Raw genomic sequence first — 24,959 nt, forward strand, 5'->3', positions numbered from 1 at the left:
GGCTTCCTCCAAGCCTCAGCTACCATTCTCCTTTTTGCAAGAAGTCCTTCCCAATGTAATATTTATTGGGAAAGTGGGTGGGATTGAAGAACAGGGTATACAGAAGGTTTTGTAGCAGGAAATGGAGGTGTTGAAGGGAGAGAGGGAATATGGCTGCCAGTGAGGTGAAAGGAGAGAGATGCCCCATGTCAAGAGGCTACTTTGAAAAATGGGGTTCCCGAGAAATGGGCCACTTATGTTAGCCTGCGGGGATGTCTTCTCTATGGATTGATACTGAAGATGCCCCAGAGCAGGTAAGCACAGACCCTCCTGAGGGACAAACCTCCCCCCAGACTTAGTCACCCAGCAGGGTTTTAATAAGGACAGTTTATAGGTGAATAGCTGTCCTGAGGTTCAGCTCCCTCTACATCCCCTGAAATGTTAGTCCTCTTATCTGACTGCAATATTCAAATAAAGATAAATTTTAATTATAAGTTGGATTGGGAAGGTATCAGGGAAGAGGGAAGAGGGATTCCCTAAGTGAGGTTTGAGTCTCTCTCAGCTTTTGAGCTGAGGCCAGGCCTCACAGGCTGGTGGAGTGTTTCTGTTATTCCTGTCTATGCTATATCTGTGCTAGCTTTCTTAATTTCAAAAGTCTTAGCAGTAAACAGCAAGAGGAAGAAAAGTTCTGACTTTCAGAACTGGTTGGGACTGTCTCTTCAGGCTGATGCCCCTAAAGACTGACTTTACAGTTAAAACTGCTTCCCTTAAGTCCTTTTGTCAATGACACAATCACAGGAATCCAGGGAGAGCACACAGTTGGGAAAATCAGGAAAATAGAGACACTTCTATCCAGAGACCAGGATAGAGCTCCTTCCACTTCCAGTGCCAGGAAGGAAGTACTCATCAAAATACCAACTGCCACTCCCAATTGCACCTTCCCCCACCAACTGTCAGTTTTGTTAATATCTTCTCTCTCTAACACTCCAACTGCTGTTGGTTCCAACTCTGGCAGAAAGTCCAGAACTTGTTTTAGTTTTCCTTTCCACACCAATTATTTTCTGTTTTCCCCCATTATTTTCAGTGTTTGTACCTTCCCTCTCAGATGACTTCCATTGTCAGAATACTTGGCATATGGTTAATTAAGTGGTCCGTAAATACTTATTAACTTGATTTAAGGTTATAAAAATGGATTCAAATCTGATTGCTATCACTTCCTACCTTTATGAACTCTGGAAAGTTAGTTAAATTCTTTACACTCAGTTTCCTCATCTATAACATTAGTTGCATTGTAGTATTTATTTGCATGTAAGTATTATAAAGGGTGGGTGCCCTTTAAGGTATTTTAAGCTCTATATCTATGGTCCTCTGGCCTCTGATTCAAAGAAGGGGAGAAGGATTGATAGCTAAAGAACAGTTGTATTACTTATCCTTCTGCCTCTCCTACCACTACTGGAAAGTATGGGGCATTCAAGAAGGGCTAGCATCTCTCATATGAGAGTTTGCTGGGACTTTTTCAAGGCTAATCGTCTACGTATTTCCATCTTTCACCCAACTCTCACCTGTGGCTCCAAAAAGCCACACTGGTAAAAAATCCTCAGCAGATGGGCTTACCAGATTGAGGGTAATGACAAGCTTCAAACAGGTCATTGGGTTGGGAGATGTTTATCCCAAGCATGTGAACACTTCCCCCAGTGAAAGGGGCAGATGAGAACAATTTGTTCCAAAGGTCTTGAAGATGGTTAAAGCAGGTGCTGTGGGTCAGGGCTTGGTCAGACATTGAAGCTACCAAAGATATCCCATGCATCTCAGACCATTGCCAGTCATCCTGACTTTTGCCTTGCTACTAGACTTCAATGGCTCTGGAAGAAAGGGCAAGGTTGATGACTTTGTGCACCTCTGTCTCACTTAAGTACAGTTCACCCTCAAGTCAAGACATCACCCACCCCATGATGTCATTGTTCCTCTTCAAAATGCAGGATGAAGAACCTGACCAGGTGCTAGAATTCCTAGTTACAGTTCTGGCTCTGGGGCTATTGGGCCAATTAGAATGATGGTCCATATTAGAGTCATACTAACAGGTGTTCTAGACACTCTATCAGGGTGGAATCTGCATTACACTATTTCTGAGAGACAATATGGTGCCATGGATTTAGAGCTAAAAGACAAATTCAAAACCTGAGTGCCACTTACTGATTATGTAAAGTTGGATACCTCTTTTAAAATCTCTGATTCTGCTGTGTGACTTTGGGCAAGTCCCTTAATCCCAATTGCCTAATCCTTGCTGCTCTTCTGCCTTAGAACCCATATTTAGTATTGATTCTAAGAACGAAGGTAAAGGTGTTTTTTTAAATCTCTGTTTATAATTTAAAAAGATGAGAGAATTAGACTAAATGACCTGGAAGTTCCCTTCCAAGTTGGTATCTATGATCTAATGAAATAGATGTACATAAACAGGAAACCACTTAAGACTAGTCCAAATTCATGCTTCCAAGAGATGGCCCAGAAAATGACTTTAAGTCCAGTGTCATTGGCTAGGATTATGCAGAGCTGAAGAGTACTATCACACAGGTTCGTGCATTGCTTACTTTCACTGAATTGAGTTTTTCCCCTTTTTAAATATTTGTTTTAAGGGGTGGTTAACCAGTTAGGGGAGGGAGAAGAGATAAGTGAATATGAGAAAGAACAAAAAAACACTCATGAAAATATGATGAAATTGAAAAATAAACCCACAATTGGCTCTTCTTTAGCCTGATTATTAAAGAAATATACATGAAATAAATTTATTTATTATTATATTGTTTATTGATATGAAAGTACACTCATAGGAAAAAATATACTATTTCAGGTAAATGAGATGACCAAATGTAAAGTTCCTGAGAGTGAATTCCACATTAATGAACTCTCTACTTGGCTTGATTTTTTGGAAGATCTAAGAAGATTCTTTTATTTCAAAATTCTTTCTGTAAGTATGTAATGTCCAGTATAACATTCCTTTTAGCTTACTTCCCCAATTCCTTTAAAAGTCAGGTTCTCTGGGTGAATGATTACCAAAGTTTACTCGTAAAAGGATAATTATTCTCTTACTCTATCCTATTCTTGGCTTTGATAAGTCAAGGTTTAAACAATTCTTGGGTGCATTATTGAATTGCTAAATACAACATACATGGAAAGGACTCATGTTGGGTGCTTTTTATATGCTTTCTGAGAATTAGTATCTGTCTTCCAACAACCACTTCCAGCTTTTGGAGGTATTCAGAATAGGGATTCATAATCTTTTTTGTGTGTCATCAATCCCTTCAAACTTCCAGTGAAGCCCAAGGACTTCTCAGAATTCTTTTACATGCATTAAGTAAATTACATAGGATTACAAAGTAAACCTACTATATCAAAACATAGTATAAAACAAATTCATGGGCCCTGGAGCAAAAACCCCTGACTTAGAAGATAGCCCAGGAAGACTTAGGGGAGAGATTTAAAGTAGGATAATGGAGTGGGACTTCTGTGTTTTTTTTGAATGCTCATAAATACTATTTCTCTTCAATTGTAGGCATTGTCAGTTGAAGCCAACAATCCTGTCATATTTACTCATTTTCCCTTTGTCTTTGATTTTCCATCCAAAGTTAATATACTGAATGTATATTCACGTGCAATTTGGAAGGTATGGATGCTTCCTTCATCATAACCAACAAGTATTTTCTAATACCATTGTTCTGGGTTAGATAGATAACTATAGAATATTCAAAGTAAGAATATTAAGTTTATGTGTTAAAGAAGAAAGTTAGGCTAATTATTACCCAAGAGAGAGCAACAGAAATAAGAATATTCAGATAAACATAATTCATATTACTACACATAGATGGCAAAGAATTAGTGTATTGCTTAGGGATGACAGATGTGAAATGAAAATAAAATAAAAGTGAATCTTTTGAAAAGGAGTAATAAATATGTCTTTCCCATCACAGGTATATTTGAGAGTTGAAACCTTAAAGTGACTTGTGAGTTTTTCTAGACTTGCTTTTACCTGGGATGCCCTGATTACAACAGCACCATAGTGGTTGCTCGCCACTACCTCCCAAAGCTTCCAAGGTCTCCACCCTGGAGCTTTCTCAGGGAAGCCATCTGTTCCTGCCACCTCAGGACATATCTACATGTTTCACCTCTCTAGCTTCGCTGAAGAGACCCCGTTTCTGATTTCCCATGAATTTCTGATTGATCTTTTGTGTATTTCTGCAGTGGATGATGCACTTAATGGTGGTTTCTCATTGAATTTCTTGATCATTATTTGATCTGATTGAAATGTGAGGATTTTGATGGAGTAGAAATATGGAAGTTGGGCAACCTACCTCCTGTTCAGGCATCTTTTGGGGGCAAGAAGTCCCAAATAAGCTTTTACAATGGTATCAATATCTTTTAAGGACAAATTAGTCTATCTTGCATGGGGCAGGGCCTTAGGATATTATTCCCACCATACTTACAAACGGAATCATGTATGTAGTAGTATGAAATCTATCTTAACAGAAAATGATTCACTTCTTTATCCTTTTGGTATTTTTGTTACAATGAGGAAATTTAAAGAAGAAAGAAACAATATAGAAATACAAGGATTTTTTGTTGGATCATTTACATGCTGAGCTTCATAACCAAATTTTTTATAAAGAACTAGAAATTTTTAGATTGTTAAGACATTTTGAAAATAACTAGACTGTATGACCCTGGGCAAATCACTTAACCCCAATTGCCTAGCCCTTACTGCTCGTCTGTCTTGGAACTGATATGTTTTGTTTTGTTTTTAATAGAAAGAAAATAACTAGAAATTAGTACCTGGTACTTGAGTACCCAGACCTTACCTTGATAATCTTATTTATTCACACCAAGGAGCCCAGGACAACCCTTAGATAGCCACCCAGGTAGAATGATCTCAAATAATTTTTACTATGTACCACATCTTCTCTTTGCTACTTTGATATTCAACAGTAAATACAGAACAAAATGTTTCATCTTTCTTTCTCTTAAATGATTGGGAATTAAATACTCATGGTGAGAATAAATACATAATCAAAGATTTAGAGATGAAAAAGACTTTTAGCTAGTCAAACCCCTCATTTTACACTTGAGGAAATTAAGGCTTGGGGAGGAATAAGAAACTTGCCAATACATTAAATTAATTCATTACAGTTGTAAGCCCTCGTTGAGAATTGTAATTGAGAAAAGAAAAAAGGAAGGTAAATATTTTTTTTCTCTAGGCTGAAGAAAAGGCAACTTTTTATCAACACTTGACAAATTTTGTGCAGAATAAAACAAATGAACCAATCACCCCACCTAAACTTTGTCTCAAAGTCAGACGGAGTCACCTGATTGAGGATGCCCTGAGGCAGTTAAGCCAAGTTGTAGACAAAGACTTTAAGAAGGAATTATTGGTAAGTATACTTTCTCCCTTGGGGTTAAGCTGGTGAAAAATATCCAGATAGCAAGAATCTTGGGATTCTTACTGTTCTTTCCCTTGTAGGTTCTCAATCTTGAGGTTTTTCTAGTTCCTCAGTTGCCCTCAGAGTTATAGGTGGCAACTATGACTAGGGGCATGTATTTAAGATACCATAATAAGAATAATGGGGAATGAAAATTTTGTGTTCTATTTTCTACCCTGAGAATAATCTTCTTGGATCTGGTATAGCCCTGAACGATTCATTTAAACAAATTATTGCCAGAATGCTAGATCAGGATTGGGCAATGTTGAGAGAATTCCATTAAGGCAGACTGGCTCCCAGCTTGTTTTGTAGCTTTAGTACTATACACTAAAATCACAGCTTATTAACTTATTTGCTTATTCTGGGTATAACCACAGAAGAGATTATTGTCTCTAAAACCCCCAAATCATTTGACCCTGACTACCTTAGAAAAGGTGTTCTTGCCATCTCTATTATACTTAACACTGGCTAAGACCAATTATAACGATGTCCATAAATCAATCAGCAACCATTGATGCAATATGGAATATACTATCATTCTCATTGCCCTTCAATCTTCAGTCTTCCCTATCATCCTACTCTTCCAGGATTTCCCAAATATGCCAGTACTTACTCCTCATCCTTAAGACACCCTGACCACTATCATTCTATACCTCTTCTCGTCTTCTCTACTAACCTCCCTCAGAAAACCATCTACATATAAGCAATATGTGTCTTCATTCCCTACATCATGAGCATGGAAATCTGTATTGCACGATAGCACACATAGAGCCAATAAGGAGAGAACACGGATCACAAAATGTCAGAAAACAATTATTAAAATTATGTGAGAAAATATTTTTTAAAATAGAAAGCTCTCTATACTAGGTGCCTCTACTTCCTATATGCTTACTTTTAACCCCTTGCAATCAGAGTCTTCTGGCAACTAAAAGAGCTCTCCTGATTGTGCATTGGTTACAGGAGGGGGTTAAGGGGAGGAGAGGGAAAGAACATGAATCTTGTAACCATGGAAAAATATTCTTAATTAATTAATTAAATAGAAATTTCCAAATATAAAAGAATAAAATAAAATGTGGTATATAGAATTTTTTTTAAAGTACTCTCCTGATCATCTCCTAATTGCTGAGTCTAATGGCCTTTTCTTTAACCTCATCCTTCAAGAACTCTCTTCAGTCTTTGACACTATTACCCTCTCCTCAAGGACACTCTCTTCAGATTTCATGCCTATTTTGTACAGTTCTCTTCCCATTTGTCTGATCATTCCTCAGTTCTATTACTAGATCTTCATTTCCCTGACTTCAAGTATCCTATTTCGTCCTGGGCACTTTCTCATTTACTTCTTTTTAAAAAATTTTATGTCTTAGAATCAACATTATGTATTGGTTCTAAGGCAGAAGAGCAGGAAGGGCAAGCATTGGGGGTTAAGTGACTTGCCCAAGGTCACAAAGTGAGGAAATGTCTGAGGCTATATTGGAATCCAGGATTTCCCATCCGTAGGCCTGGATCTCAATCCACTAAGCCACTTAGCTGCCTCTTCTCATTTCCTTCTATACCATCTTACTTGGTAATCCCATCAGCCTATGTGAGTTAAATTATCATCTCTCTGTAGATAATTCCCAAGTCTATATATCCAGTTTTAATTTCTCTCTTAATCTCTAGGTTCACATCAACTCATCAACACAGCAATTGCTCATTAGACAGACCCTCACCACTTTTTGATTAGACTACTACTTTAAAAAAAAAAGAAGATGAAATTTATTGCAATTTTTTGTTTTTCTATCAGCTAAAGTTTTCCTGGTACTTCCTCCCTTCCACATCTCAGAGAGCCATCTTTTATAAGAAATGTTTTTAAAAGGAAGAAGAGAAGGGGAAAGAGCAAGATCTACGTGTGTGTCGTGTGTGTGTGTGTGTGTGTGTGTGTGTCTTTTTTTTTTAATTGGCAATCTGTACAATGTTCCACAGTGAATCCATAAACTGCACAGGAGTTAGGACAGGTGTATTCTTATAGCTCTTCTTTGGGACTAAGCTTATTCTTTATAATTTTGCAATGTTCTTTTTTGATTGTCATGTAGTTATTCTTCTCATTTACATTGTTTTATTCATTTTGCCTGTTGCTTTCTTGGCAATGCTTATTTCACTTTCACTCCATCCTTCTTTGTATTTATCATAATCCATACTTTTTTAAAACCCTTACCTTACATCTTGGAGTCAATACTGTGTATTGGCTCCAAAGTAGAAGAGCGGTAAGGGCTAGGCAATGGGGATCAAGTGACTTGCCCAGGGTCACACAGCTGGGAGGTGTCTGAGGTAAGATTTGAACCTAGGACCTCCCATCTCTAGGCCTGACTCTCAATCCACTGAGCAATCCAGCTGCCCCCCATAATCCATATTTTTAAAATCACATCCCATTATATTCATGTAATACTTTGTTTAGCCACAAATCCAGAAATTAGGGGCATTCCAAGTTTGAAGAAGAATAGGTGGGTGCAATTCCCTGAATTCAGAAAAGGAGGTGTCTCACTCTTCTCCAAGAATCTGTAAACAATCAGAGGAGCATGGAAACAATAACTGATTGACCAGCATGGAGCCAGTTTTCAGATAAGACATATGGGTCGTTTGAGATGTCCAATGATGAGAAAACTCCTCCTATAAATCTTCAAATCTGATTGTATCTAGTCAACATAAACTAGGTCTCTAAATAGTAGGTACAGGTAGTCAAGTTTCCCAAACACACAGGACCAAGTTCAAACAAAGCATTAAGATTTTCTTCTAAGTCCCACAATTGAATACACTTTCTCACAAGACAGAATTTAGATGAGGTCCATAATTGAATAATTGACTCCAGGACTGAGTCACAAGATAGAGTCAGTGTGGCTCACTCAATTCCCATAATTCACCCCTTGTTGTCCTAAACCCCTCAATTGCCTCACATTATCTTCAGTCGCTGGGTATCTACAATTCCTGCATTGCCCATGCAGCTTGGGTACATTACCTCTCTGAAAAGAGAAGCGTACGTTCAGAATTGATTCTCTGGCATTATGGTTAGGCATTGGGCTGATCCAAGTTGTTGATTCTTTCAAAATTGTTCATATTTACACTGCTCCTGTTATTTTATAAATTATTTTCTTATTGTGCTTACTTTACTCTGCAACAGCAGAGACACGTTTTCTCAGTTTTCTTCTTTGTGTAGTCTTCCCCATCAGAATGTAACTGCCTTGAGTATAGGAACTCCCTACTTCTGGCATCCATCACTGCCCCTATTCCAAGTTGACAACCATAGGTGCACTGGACCCCACAGTGTTCTCAGATCTCTGTCAACATCCCTCTAGTGACTTGGTCTGGAAAAAAAAATCCCATTGTGCTTTTTCCTTGGATTTCCTGATCCTGACTCAACCTGGTGCCTTTTCTAGGTCTTCATGGTAGTGATGGAGAAAACCAGGCAGTCCTGCTCTCTCCTATTCTACCATCTTTGCTTGTCTCCTGGATTCTTTCTTTTCATAACTGACCTTCTTGCCTAATGGTAGAATCTCTGGAACAAAGGATATAGAGACATTTTAGAAAGTGTAATTCCAAGTTGATTTCCAGAATAATTGTTCACTGTTCAACCAATAATGAATTGGTGTGCCTATCTCTCCATTCCTCAACCAGCATTGGCTATTCCTATCTTTTATCATCTTTGCCAATCTGCTGGATGTGAGGTGAGATAACAATATTGGTTTGATTTATATTTCTTTTACTGTTGGAGATTTGGAGCATTCTTTAATATGTTCGTAGTTTGCAATTCTTCCTTTGAAAACTGTTTATATCTTTTGATCACTATTGGAATAACTTTTGGTCTTGTATATCTCTATTAATTGTTCATATATTTTGAATAGCAAACAATTATCTGAGAAATTTTATACAAATTTCTGAACTTCTCTACTAATCCTAAATGTGTTGTTTGTGCAAAAGCTTTTCAATTGCATATAATCAAAATGATCCATTTTATTTTTTGTAATTGTTTCTATTACTTGGTCAGTTAAGAATTCATCTCCTACATATGCTTCTAGAAGACCTGTGATCTTTAATTACTTTTGTGGTATTTAGGGTTAGTGGTATTATCTTTAATATTCAGGCTGCTCATCCATTTTTTACTTATTGTGAATAGTTTAAGATGTTAGTCTGAGTCTAATTTTTGCAAGATTGCTCTCCAGTTTTCCTAGTGGAAAGTCTTTGCTAAGTAGTAATTCATGTTTTTATGTTTATCAAACATTGACTTTTTGAGTTCTAGTTTTCAGGATTCTACCTTGTTTAGTCTGTTCCACTGATCTGTTTTTTTTATTATTATTATATAGAAGCTTATTTATTTTAATAGGATTTAACTTATCCCCAATTATCTTTATGAAATTACATTTTTGGTACAATATGAAGGATCAAAAATATTGATAAAATATTAATGATGGAAGAAATGCTTTGACTTTTAAAAAAAGCACAAAACATAAATTCATGCATTTGATTAGATAATATGAATCAACAATGGTAAGACAAGATACCAAGTCTAAAATCCTAAGAGTAAGTAAGAAAAGAAAGGCTTTTCAAAGAATTGTCTTTCTAAGTCTTTTATCGTAAAATTCTTTGCTCTCCTGAGTTTTCTTTTTTTTTTAAACATTATTTTATTTGGTCATTTCCAAACATTATTCATTGGAAACAAAGATCATTTTCTTTTCTTCCCCCCCCCCAACCTCTCCCATAGCCGACGTGCGATTCCACTGGTTATCACATGTGTTCTTGACTCGAACACATTTCCATGTTGTTGCTATCTGCATTAGAGTGTTCATTTAGAGTCTCTCCTCAGTCATATCCCCTCAACCTCAAAAGCAGTTGCTTTTCTTCGGTGTTTTTACTCCCACAGTTTATCCTCTGCTTGTGGATAGTGTTTTTTAGATCCCTGCAGATTGTTCAGGGACATTGTATTGACACTAATGGAGAAGCCCATCACCTTTGATTGTACCACAGTGTGTCAGTATCTGTGTACAATGTTTCACTGATCTATTTTCCAATGCCTTTTGTCCCAGCTTCAAATATCTCCTTTTCTAATCTACCCTTTCCTCAGTTGTCAAAGTAATGTTCCTAAAGTATAGGTTTAACTTTGCTACTAAATAACCTCTGCTGACTCCTTCTTACCTCCAGAATCAAATATAATATCCTCTCTTTAACTTTTAAAGCCCTTTTCAACTTGGCCCATTTCTCCGTTTCTAGTCTTCTTAAACTTGACACCTTTTATGCCTTTATATATCTCCCTGCACTGAGCTTCCAGTTGAGTCCCTAGTAGTCCTCCCAACCTGGCATGCCCCCCTTTCTCACCTTTACCTTTTAGCTGCCTTCTATGTCCAGCTCACATGCTCATCCCTCTAAGATTACTTTCCAGTTACTTAGATTACTTTCAATATACAAATGTACACAGTCAGTTGAATGCTGTATTCCCATTAGAATATGATCTGCTTTAGGCACAGTGCCTAACCACTAATAAATGCTTTTTGGCTGATTGAATGAATGAATGACTGATTTGACAAACACTATGCTAGATAATGGGAATTAAAAGACAAAAATTCAATAGTCCCTGCTGTTAAGGAACATCCATTCTATCAAGCAAGGTACAGGGGCAGATGGGTGGCATGGTAGATAGAGGGTCAGGCCTGGAGGTGGGAAGACCTGGGTTCAAGACCAGCCTCAGTCGCTTTTTAGCTGCGTGATCCTGAGCAAGTCAGTTAAAGCTATTTGCCTAGCCTTTGCCCTTTGGTCTAGTTGTTATTAAGAGCTTTTTAAAAAAGGTAACATGTGTGAATAAGATTCCCCAAATTCTATGAGGAAAGTGAGGAGTGTGTTTTCCATAGAAGATATTATTTTGTGGAATCATCTATCCATCTTGATTTAGTAGAAGCCTAGTCTACTCAACTGCAGATAGAGTATCAAAAGACAACTCTTAAAATATTTTATTGGATTATGTTGCAGTGTTTTATGCACTTATTTAATATTATATTTGTACCCAAATTTATTAAATCTAAAAATCAAATTAATAATCAAGTCTACAATTCACTTAGTGCTCTATGGCACTTAATGATTTTTAAGTATAGTTATGAGGGTTATTTCTATTTGAGAGTACAGAATCTATTGGAAAATTTAAATTCAAGGGTACTTCTATATAATCCTCTTCACTTAGGGGAAACATGGACCAAAATGATGCCATCACATTTGCTACAAAGAGTTATTTTTGGTAGCATTATTTTCTGGTAAACATTTGACAGTTGATCTAGTGACAGAATAAGTGAAGTTGGAGCTTCATAAAAAATTGAAAATATATAGTGTGGGGCATCTAAGTGGCTCTGTGGATAGAGATCTGGGCATGGAAGCAGGAGGTCTTGGGTTCAAATTTGGATACAGATATTTCCTGTCTGTGTGACTCCAAGCAAGTCATATATATCTTTATGTAGCTACGTATCTATTTAGTGTAATAAAGAACTCTCTCAATATTCTGCCTCCATTATCTGGTTATAAACTAGTTCAAACTAAGAAAGATACTTGATTATAACACAAGAGTAGCCATTGACTTACATTAAGACAATGTGTTGGGTGCTAAAGAATATTATAAGAGGTATAAATCATTTAAGAATTTAGAGTGTTTAATCATTTTCTTTCCTCAGGTTGAATTTATTGGAGAAATTGGTCTTGACTTTGGAGGGGTCAGGAAAGAATTTTTCTATTATATGTTTAAGGAAATGATCCGGCCGGAATATGGGATGTTTGTGTATTCTGAAACATCTTCCCTAATGTGGTTTCCTACCAATGTAAGTCAGTCTTAATTTCTTTCTTTATGGGGTTCCAGGAGAGAAAGCATTGATCCATAAATCATATGATTTAACATTCCTTCACACTAATGTCTACCTCTTCTGACTCATAAACCAGTTCTATTGCTACTTATTAGCTTACTAAGATATGTGTATATATGTATATGTGTATATATGAGAGAGAGAAGAGAGCGAAGTAAACATTTCTCCTCTCTGCAGGAGTCGAGTAAGATTGGCCAGAATTGAGCGTATCTCTCTCCCTTCCTACTTTGTACTTCCACTGTTACAAATAGTAGCAATCAACTTGCCTAACCCATAGTTTTCTTTCTAAACGCAGTCCTACCTCGTGGGCACAATGACTCTTGTTATAAAGTGGACCTGACATAACTCAGGCTGTGCAACCACACTTTTTCTCTTTGTGTTCTGGGGGCCATCTGTATAGGCAAATCGGAGTCACTATACAGTAGGACCTTTTTTTATGTGACTGATGTGTTTCAAGACCCTTTTTTGTAAGTTGAAAATTGTACAGCATAGAAAACCCCACTATTTTATAAGTATTTTTTCTATGAAAATATAAAAGGCTCTTTACAACTTTTCTTAAGCTTATCAGAGCTACCAGCATCACTATCCTAGTACTTCGGGGCCATTATTTTTTTTTTAAACCCTTATCAAGGGTTCTAAGACAGAAGAGTGGTAAGGGCTAGGCAATAGGGGTCAAGAGACTTGCCCAGGGTCACACAGCTAGGGAATATAAAGAACTTTCCTATTTTCAAAAGCTGTCTTTGAAAAAAAAAAACCCAAAACAATACTTACCTTCTGCCTTGGTTCTAAGGTAGATAAATAGTAAGGGCTAGGCAATGGTGGTTAAGTGATTTGCCCAAGGTCACACAACTAGGAAGTGTCTGAAGACGCATTTAAACCCAGGCTCTCAATCCACTGAGCCACTTTACTGACCCCTAATTCTATCTTTCTTAATGAAGACCAAGATTGAATTAGTCTTCTTTCCCCCATCTACACTCTAAATTTGAAGGCAAAATCAATGTTAGTTATGAATATTTTCATTGGAATACATACTTTGATATAATTTTATTTTTGTAAATGAAATGACCAATTACTCAAGGGTCCTTAACAGTATTCTTTGAACTAGAAACATTCAACCATATTTGAAAATATTTTAGTGTTTGAATATAATCACAAATAATCACTTTGCCTCAGACTCATCTTTATTATAATTGGTTATTTGATCTTGAGGGCAAAATCAATTTTACCTAAACCTACCTAAAAATGTATAATGATATTTTCAAAAGTCAGTGTAATACCAATTTTAAATGTTCAGAATTCTTTTTCCCCCTTTCCTTTTTTTCAGCCTATCTTAAAAAAGAAAAATTATTTCCTCTTTGGAATACTGTGTGGCCTCTCAATAGCGAGTGGCAATGTTGTACACCTTCCTTTTCCACTAGCTCTCTTTAAGAAACTTTTGGACAAAAAACCCTCACTGGAAGACTTGCAAGAATTGACTCCTGAAATGGGCAAGTAAGTATGTTCTGTTATCTAATTCAGGGTAACACTCCCTCTGGACTTATTCCTTCAACTTTCACTGACAATGGGAAATTGGGTTCCCAGAGAAATGGTTACTACTATTTTTAAGATTCTGCAGATAAATATCCTGACACTATAGCTCACAAGCCCCTACTAGTGTATTACCATTTAACAATAATCTAGAAGGTTGGGATGATTTCTTTAGCTAAGATATTTATTCAAATGACATGGAAAGAACTTATGAAGTTACTTATCAAAGCATTTCCTCTCGAACGAGGACACACTCCCCAAAATACATACACTTAAAAGTCCAACAGTAATGAGACATAGGTGTAGTGAACATCAGTTTCTGAGGCAATTCACAACTCTGAAACAGTCAGACTTTGATGTCTTTTCTTTTTAGGAGATGAGATGGCAGGGAGGGTGAAGTTTTCTATGGGGAAACGGCATCAGTGAGAGATGAAGTTTCTCTAATGGATGAAATCCAAAGTCAAACATTTATTAAGCCTCTGCCATTGCCTGACACTGTGCTAAGCAAGAGGGACGCAAATATGAAAAAGGAAGATAGTCTCTGCCCTTTAGGAATTTACAGTCTAAGGGAGGAAGACAATATAAAGAAGGAAGCTGAGAAGTGGGAGGCATAGCAGGGTAGGGAGGTTGGTAAGATACTGACACAGGGGCATAGTGAAATCAGAGAAGTCCCAAAGTGTGTAGCCAGGTAAGAAATGAGATTTCTGAGCTGAGTTCCCTCCTTAAATATAGGTTTTTGGTGTTCATGGTCCCACTCTCTCAAGATAGAAGTAGGCATGAAGTAGAATACTAAGGCTTATGGGATCCTGTAGGATGATGAGATTCCCCCATTATATATATATATATACATATATATATATATGTAAAATGCATGTGTGTGTGAGTGTGTGTGTGTGTGTGTGTGTGTGTAAAATAGTGCAGCCAGGAGAGAAAAGAGGAGTCCTTTCCAGGTCTAAACTTATTATTTTAAGTCCCTTCTAGCTCTATGCTGCTCTGACATCAATACCTAAGGGTTGGGAAATAGCTGAAACCAAGCAAAAGGGATGAAAAAGATATAGCCGACAAGTAGGAAAATTAGAAAAAAGCAGTATCATAACGTCCAAGGGAAAGGATGCAGAAGGTTGGTGTGTCCAACACTTTCAAAAGCAACTGAGAGGTCAGGAAAAATGAGGACTGATCAAAAGTCATAAGAATTAGCGAGTAAGAAAGAACTGAAAACCATCAGGAAAGCAATTTTAATAAAGGAAAGAGGTTAGAACTCAGGCTAAAGCTCTAGTGGGAAATATAAGTGGGAATTAGAATGAACTCAAAGGTAATCTAGGCCAGCCTCTTCATTTTACAGATGAACTAAATGAGGACCAGAGATGTTAAGGAACTTGTCCACAGTCAGCTAATAGCAGACCTAGGATAAGAACTAAGATTTTGTTCTGTCCACTCCCCCACACTGGTGTTATTTACTTCACATAGACACTGTTTTGCTTTCTAAACTTTAAAAATTCTTTTTCCTTCAGCAATTTGCAGTTACTTCTAGATGATAATGACAATGAAGAAGAATTTTCCCTATGTTTTTCTGTGAGTACTACTGAAAAATAGAAATATAGACTTTAACATATGTCATTACCTGTCACAATGGCTTAAAGTCAGTCCTCTTTACTGAAATGCCATCTTCTACAATAAGTCAGTTTTTCTTTCTTATTTGGCAGAGCTGTGTCTACTTAATATAAAATGAAACACACAAAAAAATGAATTTTCCAGTTTGTCTGCTTAATGTAAAGAATTAAACTAGATAATCTAAGGGTTTTTAAAAAAAATACTTTGGGGGCAGCTCAGTGGATTCAGAGCCAGACCTTAGAAACCAGAGATCCTGCATCCAAATCTGGTCACAAATACTTCCTAACTGTGTGACCCTGGGCAAACCAATTAACCTCTATTGCCTAGCTTTTACCACTCTTCCACCTTGGAACCAAGACATAGTATTGATTTTAAGACAGAAGGTATGGTGTTTGGGTTTTTTTTTTCCTCCACACTAATTCATTGCTGGTGGAGTTGTAAATTGATCCAGCCATTCTGGAGGTCAATTTTGAACTATGCCCAAAGGGTGCTAAAAGATTGTCTGACCTTTGATCCAGCCATATCACTGCTGGGTTTGTACCCCAAAGAGATAAGGATAAATAAAAGATAAGGAAAAATACATGTACAAGAATATTCATAGCTGTGCTTTTTGTGGTAGAAAAAATAATATTGGAAAATGAGAGGATGCCCTTCACTTGGGGAATGGCTGAACAAATTGTGGTATATGTTGGTGATGGAATTCTATTGTGCTCAAAGGAATAATAAAGTGGAGGATTTCCATGTGAACTGGAATGACCTCCAGAAATTTATGCAGAGGGAAAGGAGCGGAACAGGAGAACATTGTACACAGAGACTGATACACTGTGGTACAATCGAATGTAATGGACTTCTCTACTAGCAGCAATGCAATGATCCAGGGCAATTCTGAGGGACTTATGAGAAGGGATGCTATCCATGTTGAAAGAAAGAACTGTGGGAGTAGAAATGGAGAAGAAAAACATATGATCAATCATGTGGTTCAATGAGGATATGTTAAAAGCACTCTATTGCAAATATAAATAACATGGAAATAGATTTTGAACAATGATACATGTATAACCCAATAAAATTGCTTGTCAGCTCCAGGAGGGGGAAGGGAAAATGGAAGGATCATAAATCATGTAACCATGGAAAAATATTCTAAATCTAAAAAAATATTTTTAAGAAAAAAATGTTTTCCCAGTTAAATGTACTAACAATTTTTAACATACATTTTTCTGAAATGAAAAGATCCAAATCAACTCCCTCCTTTCCTTCCCTCCCTCCTGATATTGTAAGAAATTTGATCTAGGTTATGCATGTAATATACTTCTATATTAGTCATGTTGTGAGAGAATACTCAGATAAAATGAAAATCCCAAAATAAAAGCACACATAAATAAAGTGAAAAATAGTGTGCTTTGAGCTGCATTCAGACTCAATCAGTTCTTTCTCTTGAAGTAGATAGCATTCTTCTGCAGAACTGTCTTTGTTTACTGTATTGCTGAGAACAGCTAAATCTTTCATAGTTTATCATCATACAATATTGCTATTACTGGGAATAATGTTCTCCTGGTCCTGCTTACTTTACTAGTTCATCTAGGTCTTTCCAGGTTTTTCTGAAATCATCTTGCTCATTGACAATTCAAGTTTTAAAAGCATATTTTGTAGTCAGCATTTCCTACAAAAGACTGATCTGGAAATGTTTTACATTTACATTTCTTTTAAATAAAGAGGTTCATTTAGCTCTTGATTATGGGATATTCTCTAAGAAAAACTTCTATTCTGAAAGAATGGGAGATGATTATGGGCATATTCTGGGGAAATGGCACTGATTTAGGAATCCAAAGACCTAAGTGTCAATCACTTAATCCCAAAGGGCTACCTGAAAAAGAGGAAAGGTTATAAAATGGGAAAAATCCATGGATATAGGATCAGAGGTGGTAAGTTGGAATCTTGCAGCTGATGCTTATTAGTTATATCACTTTAAACAAATCACTTTACTTCTCTTGGCCTCAGTTTCCTCATCTGTAAAATGAAGGGATTTGATGAGTTGGCCCGTAAGGTGCCTTCCAGCTCTAAATCTATGATTTTATGATTAAGTGATCTCTAAAGTTCCTTCCTGTAAGATTTAGAATCTTATACTACAACTACCTGAGTGGCCCTGAGCAAATCTCTCAGTCTTTCTGAGGCTATGTCCTTATTTGTAAATAAGATTGGATGATCTCTAAATTCCTATCTGTTCCTTATCCTTTATCACTACTTCATATTGTCACCTGAATGTGTTTGTGATTTTAGATATATTGGGACAAAGAAGACGTAGACCTAATTCCAAATGGAAGCACCATACATGTGGACAAATCCAACAAGTAGGTATAGTAGAAATAAAAATCTGTTTTTAATATACTCGATCTATGTCATTAAGGACTTAATATATTAGCACTATTAATTTCTTATTTTAGTTGTCTTCTGAAAGGTGAACCAAATCTTCATTTCTACTATTCTTTTAAAGCATATGAAATAGTAGATTTTTGGGGTCATTAACAGTCAATATGTAAATCCATTTATATCATCAATCCTCATTATTTACAGGTTCCGTATCTGCAAATTTGCCTGCTCACTAAAATTTATTTATAACCCCCAAATCAATACTCACAGCACTTTTGCAGTCATCATGGACATGGAATGAGCTTCAAAAAAGTTGTCACCATTTAAGATCGAACAAGGTGATCATACTCTGCTCTCATGTTTAAACTCATATCATAAACAAGTATCTTTTTCTCATTGTATTCAGTGCCCCATTTTCCACTTTTTTTTTACTTTTTTCTTGGTGATTTATCTGTTTAAAAGGCCATCAAGAAAAGCGTTAACATGCTGGCTAGTGTTCCTGAGGACAAGAATAAGCTTCATTTAGGCACATTATACTGTTGTTGGCCATGAGTTCAATGTTAATGAATCATCAACGCAATACATCCAGAAAAAGGAAGAGGAAATGTGCCAATCTTTATGTGAGGCTGCTCCAGAAAGTGATAAAGTAAAGGCTGTGACCAGAGGTTCCCAGGAGCCTAACCCTATATTTCCCCTAAGAGCAGTGGCTCAGCATTCACTAATTCAGTCTTTCAGCAACTTTGTAGAGCCTAACTATTACAAATGATGATAATTGGTTGTACTTAAGATATTCAATTCATATTATGTTAGCCTGTAATGACTTTCCTCATCCAGAATTATAACTTCACATTGGCTATTTTTCACTCTGGAGCATGAACACTCCTTTCCTCTTGTTTCATCAACTCACCCTTATCACTGCCTCTGGAAAGGGTACACTAATGGACTTGCTCCCTTGTTCTACTGATCATCTTTGTGACTTCTCAGGCCATAACTCCCTTCTCTACCCACTCTCCTATATGATTACTGCCTAAATTAGAAAATAAATTCCTTAAGTACAAAGACTTTTATATATATTTATACACATATTTTTATGTCCAGATCTTGGCACAATGCTTGGCACATGGTAACTGCTCAATAGATGCTTTTCATTCATTTATTCATTCTTCATTCATTCATCTATTGTTCTGAGGATCAAATTGGGTAATACCTTTGCTCCAACTCCAGTTTTTCAACAATTAAACATTTAACTAGAAAACTTCTTTCCTAATAAGCTCACAATCAAAAGCTTATAATAAAGAAACATGTATATATTATTACTATTATTATTCAGTCATTTTCAGTTGTATCTAGGCCTTTAGAACCCCATTTGGAATTTTGTTGGCAAAGAAATTGGCATGGGGGTAGGTAAGTGGCACAATGGATAGAGTGCCAGCCCTGGAGTCGGGAGAACCTAGGTTCAAATTTAGCCTCAGACACTTCCTAGCTTTGTGACCCTGGACAAGTCACTTAACTCCTTTTGCCTAGCCCTTCCCCTTTGATCTTAGAGTTGTTACTAAGACAGAAAGTAAGGCTTATTAAAAAAAAAAAAAGATACTGTAGTGATTTTTCTATTTCCTTCTCCAGCTTGCTTTTTTACAGATGAGGAAACTGAGTACACAGGGATTGAGTGGCTTGCCCAGCTAGTATCAAGTCATATTTGAATTCATGAAGATGAGTCTTCCTGACTCCTGGCCAACCACTCTATCTACTGTATCACCTAGCTGTCTACATATACATACATAAATACATATGTATATGTACTGTAAAATTTAAATTAATATCTAGTAACTCCAAGTATTATAGCTTATAAGATTTATTAATAATTGCTTGAAGTAGAAGAAATAAAAGAACAAAAGTAAAAACCCAAGGAAAGCTATATGAGTAAAAATTCCCTTACCTGGCATTCACCCAATGGCCACAGCCCTGTTCCCTGGGAGTAGAGAGAGGGCAGAGCTACACAAAACTTATATCTTCCCTACATTAGTACTTAACATAGATAGGCAAATGGGATGCTGGGAAAGAGAGAGCCTGGGGAGCAAAATTCTATTCACACAGTACACATAAAAAGACAAAATTACCTAAAATGGATCATCTGTGAGAAGGATCATCACTAGAGTCATCCCTAACCATCGATGATGCTATTTCTTTCTGACTTCTCCACCGTTCTCTTAATGAAGTTTCTTCCCAAGATGAGTTAATATAGTTCTCTCAGGAAAGAATTTCTCTTAGATCATTTTCTCTGTTCTTACATGATCCCTTTTCAACTTTGACAAGACCTTCCTGAAAAGACAGTTAAGTGGCCAGTATATCTATCAGGAGTGTATTGCCTCGAAAGATACAGAACCGGTATTTGTATTGTTCTGTGGCGGGGGCTGTGGAAGTGGGAGTTAAACATGTTACACCTGTGTCTAATTAGTAGGCTTCATTGACAGTGGCCCTGCTGTGGCACTCTTCTTACTCAGCTCAGAATGGCATAAAATCACTACTAATAGTTCTATCCTGGAAATAAGGGTTCGTCACCTGGTGCTTCTGGACACTTCAATGACTTTGTAACTTGCCAAATGTTTCTATTTCCCTTCTTGGATAGAGTTGTACAAAGTATAAAAATCTTTTGTGTTGTATTTATTTAAGTTGGAATTGGAGGATAAGAAAAAAAGAACAAAATAACAAAGATATCGCTATCCATATACACATATGTCATACCTCACCACTTACCATGGCAACATTGAGACAGAGAGAAATGTACATGCACATGCCCACATATATATGTATATTTATATTAATAAAGATCACCTTCTGGCTTCCATAAAGGGAAGATTTTGTTTCCAGATGTATTGATTACATCTTTAACACCTCTGTGAAGAAAATTTATGAGGAGTTCCAAATGGGATTTTATAAAGTCTGTAAAAAGGAGATAATCAACTTTTTCAAGCCCGAAGAGCTTAAGGCAGTGACAATTGGAAACCTGGATTATGACTGGAAAACTTTTGAAAAGGTATGAAACAGGAGAATAGATTCAAATTTTCCCAAAGAATTTTTTTATCTTCTCAATAAACTTTTCTTTCTCCATTTCCTTCTCAAGAATTCAAAATATTGCCAAGGATACCATAGGTCACACTCTACCATTATGATGTTCTGGGATGCTTTCCACAGGTTGCCTCTAGAAGAAAAGAAAAAATTCCTCCGTGAGTTATTGATATTTCTACATCTATTTTTTAAATGATAACTTCTCTCTTGCAAAGAAACAACTATTTATGATTGCTTTTCTTATTATGGTGGGTGTTTCTTCACCCACGGAGATCACAACCCATCCATGTCTGCCCATGTTGTATATAACCTTTGTCCACATTGTCAGTAGAGATATGATCAAACCTGATTCAGGCAGGGAGGAAGTTTTCCTTTCTTTTCTTGACTTTATAAGTATCCCAATCAGGCATCTGTGGTGAAGTAGACAGAGTACCAGGGCTGAAGTCAGAAAGATGAGTTCAAATCCAATTTCAGACACATGCTAGCTATGTGACCCTATCCAAATCATATAACCTGCCTCACTTTCTTTAACTGTAAAATAGGGACAAGGAAAGCACCTACCTGCCTTTTAAGGTTGTTGTAAGGAACAAATGAGATAATATTTAAACAGATCCTGCACATAATAGGTACCATAGAACTTATTCTCTTCCCTTCCCCTCAATGAAACAGAGATACTAAATGATGAGACTAGATTACTTTTTCTTTTTCTTTGCCATTCATTTCTTGGATGACATATTTTAGAGTTTTATTTAATAATTCTTTGTGATGTTTTACAGTCACACGTGTATAGCATATACCCCTCCATAACCATTGTGTGAGCCTAAATACCAGTTGTCTGTAGATGGTAATGTTTCATTACTCACAGCCACATAAAAACATCAGAAAAATATTGCATTTTCTAAAATCTGTTTTAGGGAGGAGCTTGGGATCATCAAAAGACTTTTGAAGTTTCCCAAAAGCAATCCAAGGAACTTCCTTCCATCTTTTCTGTTCATTGTTGATTTGCAGTGTCAGTCTAAGATATAGCATAGAACTTGGAGTCAAGAAGACCTGATTTCAGATCCTGCCTCAGATACTGACTAGCTATGTGACCCTGATCAAATCACATAACCTCTCTGGGACTCCTTTTCCTTAGCTGTAAAAAGGGAATGACCATGACAGCACCTACCTCCCAGAGAGGTTGTAAGAATCAAAATGAGATAGCATATAAACTGTGTTGTAAACCTCAAAGTTTTATATAAAAGCTGGCTATTATTATGGGTGACTTCTATAGTTAAAAGTGCTTTCTAAAATGCCTAGTATAATGCTTGGGAGGTAGGTGCTTAAAAAAGGATTCTTTTTTCCCATTAGATTGTCATTGTTTGGACAATAGCATTCTCCCTCCATTTGTCTTTTCAATTGTGAATATAGCAGTTCCAATTCTTCAGAATGCTTCTGGATTTCACTTGGAAATCTCAGCAATGTTTGAGAGTTTTAAGGCTGTGTTTTTCCCTTTTGAATTTTTTATGGTCATCATACAGGACCTCATATTCCCTGATCAATAATGCCCTTGATATACCTATAAGATTATTCTCAAAAAAGTTTGGTGTAGATCAAAAAGTAGGCATATGGGCAGCAGTTATTGATATCCTTTCAGTCTCCTTTTTGTTAAATATAAAGTCCAAGATTTTTTTTCCCTTTGTCTTTGGTATCTTCCACACCTTCAGAAGGGGATTAAAACTGATCCTGCCAACAAACTGCCAACTTTTCAAGGACAAGCCTAGTTAAATATAATGTTACAACTGAAACTGAGGTAAACTGAGGCACAAAGCTCTGAGCACAATTTATCAACAAAGTGTGAATTTGCCAGTAAACAGGGTCTCAAAAGGAGGCGCATTCCAAAACAGAAGGCAGCATCATAGATGGAGAAAACATGTGATAGGTAATGGAGTTTGTAGCTTCAGGGGAGCAGGGAGCGATATGATTGGCTGGAAACTGGAAATAAGGAGGTAGAGACAACTGGGCTCTCTTTCCCTCATGTTCATTGTTTGAGTCTACCTGCAAGGACAGTTTAGACTTTCTTGACTAACAGATCAGACTCCCTGGCACTTAGCCACAAGCTTCAAAAATGGCAGTTTTCTTGAGTCAAAAATAAAATAAAACAAAAAAAATAAAACAGGAAACTTAAACTTGCAATTAAAACATTCGATCTGTCCTATTTAAGGAAGCCATTGACTCTCCAAAATGCAAAGAAGTTTAACTGGTATAAATCATAAACCCTAGAAGAACAAGAGCTTCAAAACTGACTTAAGCAGATGTTCGACTTAGTTGCCAAGCAGAGATATGGTAGCCAATCACAATGCCAAGTTAGGATGGATAAAGTTCATGACCACCATCACTCAATTATAAAGCAAAAGCAATGGAACAAATAAAAACATATGTATAGCAAGGTACCCAACTAAGCAAAGTCATTCCAAGGGCATTTGATGATGAAACTGAAAGTAGGTAAACGCAGAGATGCGCCTTAGAGATGACCTGTAAGGATTTTTATAACAAATTCTTTTCACCATCAAAGATAGTAGAGCCCCTCCATTAGACTTAACACCACTTGTACTTGTAGAGAAAATAGATACAACCCTGAAGAAAACAAAAGAAAAATGGAAAAAAGCAATAGGTTCTGGCCATTATTTGTATTGTTTGCTTAACTATGCTTATGTGTGGTATCACCATTTAGTTTTGACTTTTTTCCCCTTTTTCTCAGTTTCTAATTTAGAGGTGTTTAGGCAGGCATACAGAAAAGAAGAAAATGCAGAAGGAACCACAAAAAAGAAGGACATTTTTATTTTATGGAATTCAGATTTATATATTATTACATGCAAATCACCATGCGTATTTGTTATATACTTTTCTTACATAACAAGCTATATGAAATTGCAGTGAAGAGCATGCTTTCCTATAGACTACTCTCTTGATTCGTCCTTGTGTAGGGGAAGGTCACTTTTTGGATGTTAAAGCCAAAAGAATTTTTTTTTTCAAAAATCAGGGACCAATTAAAAACAGACAATGCCATGCTGGGAATCTCACAGTTTTGAGGTCCTTGAGGAGCCTCATATGTAAAAAAACTAAAATCTTGGCTTTGTGAATGTGAATATTTCTTCTCCTGAGAAAAGAATGAGACTTTGCCTATTGTTTCACTGTGTTCTTATGTATTAAGAAGAGAAAGATGGATGAATTGTTCATATAGTGAACATAATGTCTCCCAACTTCTTTATAGTGCACCTCCATCAGGAAAAATAAAAATAAATCCACAATAATGTATATTTACTTACATGGACATTATATGCCATTATTATATTATATATTATATTATAATTATATATTACATTATGACATTATATAATTATTGTATTGTTTTGCTAATTGTGTACATTATAAAACTTATGCAAAAGTTTTTAAAAGGATAAAGTCAAAATGAAATAATATTTGATCGTAACAGCTCCAGGAAGCCATTGGAATTTAATGAGTGAGGGTATATGTGCGTTGGGGGGTTGGGGGGGTGTTACATGGTTAGACGTGGTGTTAACATTAACATATTGTCTTTGTGGCAGTTGTATGAAAGGTGGGTTGGTGTGGGGACAGACTAGAAGCAGAGACAAGTTCAGAGACTCTTGGGATTTCAATAGCCCAGGAGAGTCTATGAGTACCTTGATTAGGGTGATGGGAGACTAGAAAAGATTTGGTGACTACGTATAGATGGGCTGTGGGAGCCCATCATGAGGGAGTCAAGAATAACCCTGAGGCTGTGAACCCGAGTATGTAGATAGATCATGATACTACGAATGGAAATAAGAGGGTTCAAAGAGGTGGGTTTGAGAGGAAAGATAATGTAATAAGCAAAGCACAATCCCCCCATGCCTCCACATCCTGTGGAGTTCACACCCAAAATGAAAAGGGGAATAGGTGGAGATATAACTCACTAGCCATTAGAATCAATTCTGTGTATTAGTTCCAAGGCAGAAGAGGGGTAAGGAATAAACAATGAAAGTTAAGTGACTCACCCAGGGTCAGATAGCTAGGAAATGTCTGAGGTCACATT

The 24,959-nt window shown here is 36.6% G+C and overlaps 1 protein-coding gene and 1 long non-coding RNA gene across 2 annotated transcripts in view; one reads left to right on the plus strand and one right to left on the minus strand.

The window, feature by feature from the left end:
* The window catches only part of LOC100024844 (probable E3 ubiquitin-protein ligase HERC6), an 80,567-nt gene that overhangs the window by 50,030 nt on the left and 5,578 nt on the right, over nt 1-24,959 (plus strand). The window contains exons 14-22 of the mRNA XM_007495704.2: nt 2,828-2,944; nt 3,530-3,640; nt 5,226-5,399; nt 12,128-12,271; nt 13,638-13,804; nt 15,352-15,412; nt 17,729-17,799; nt 20,669-20,852; nt 20,940-21,042. Coding sequence (XP_007495766.2) covers nt 2,828-2,944; nt 3,530-3,640; nt 5,226-5,399; nt 12,128-12,271; nt 13,638-13,804; nt 15,352-15,412; nt 17,729-17,799; nt 20,669-20,852; nt 20,940-21,042 — 1,132 coding nt within the window. The remainder of the gene's footprint in view (nt 1-2,827; nt 2,945-3,529; nt 3,641-5,225; nt 5,400-12,127; nt 12,272-13,637; nt 13,805-15,351; nt 15,413-17,728; nt 17,800-20,668; nt 20,853-20,939; nt 21,043-24,959) is intronic.
* On the minus strand, nt 7,362-20,778 carry LOC130455123 (uncharacterized). Its single transcript, XR_008913037.1, has 4 exons — nt 20,651-20,778; nt 19,936-20,137; nt 18,087-18,269; nt 7,362-8,976 (listed from the first exon to the last, which is right to left on the minus strand). It is a non-coding gene; the product is annotated as an uncharacterized LOC130455123 (long non-coding RNA).

The sequence above is a fragment of the Monodelphis domestica genome, chromosome 6 (assembly GCF_027887165.1).
Source record: "Monodelphis domestica isolate mMonDom1 chromosome 6, mMonDom1.pri, whole genome shotgun sequence".
NCBI lineage: Eukaryota > Metazoa > Chordata > Mammalia > Didelphimorphia > Didelphidae > Monodelphis > Monodelphis domestica.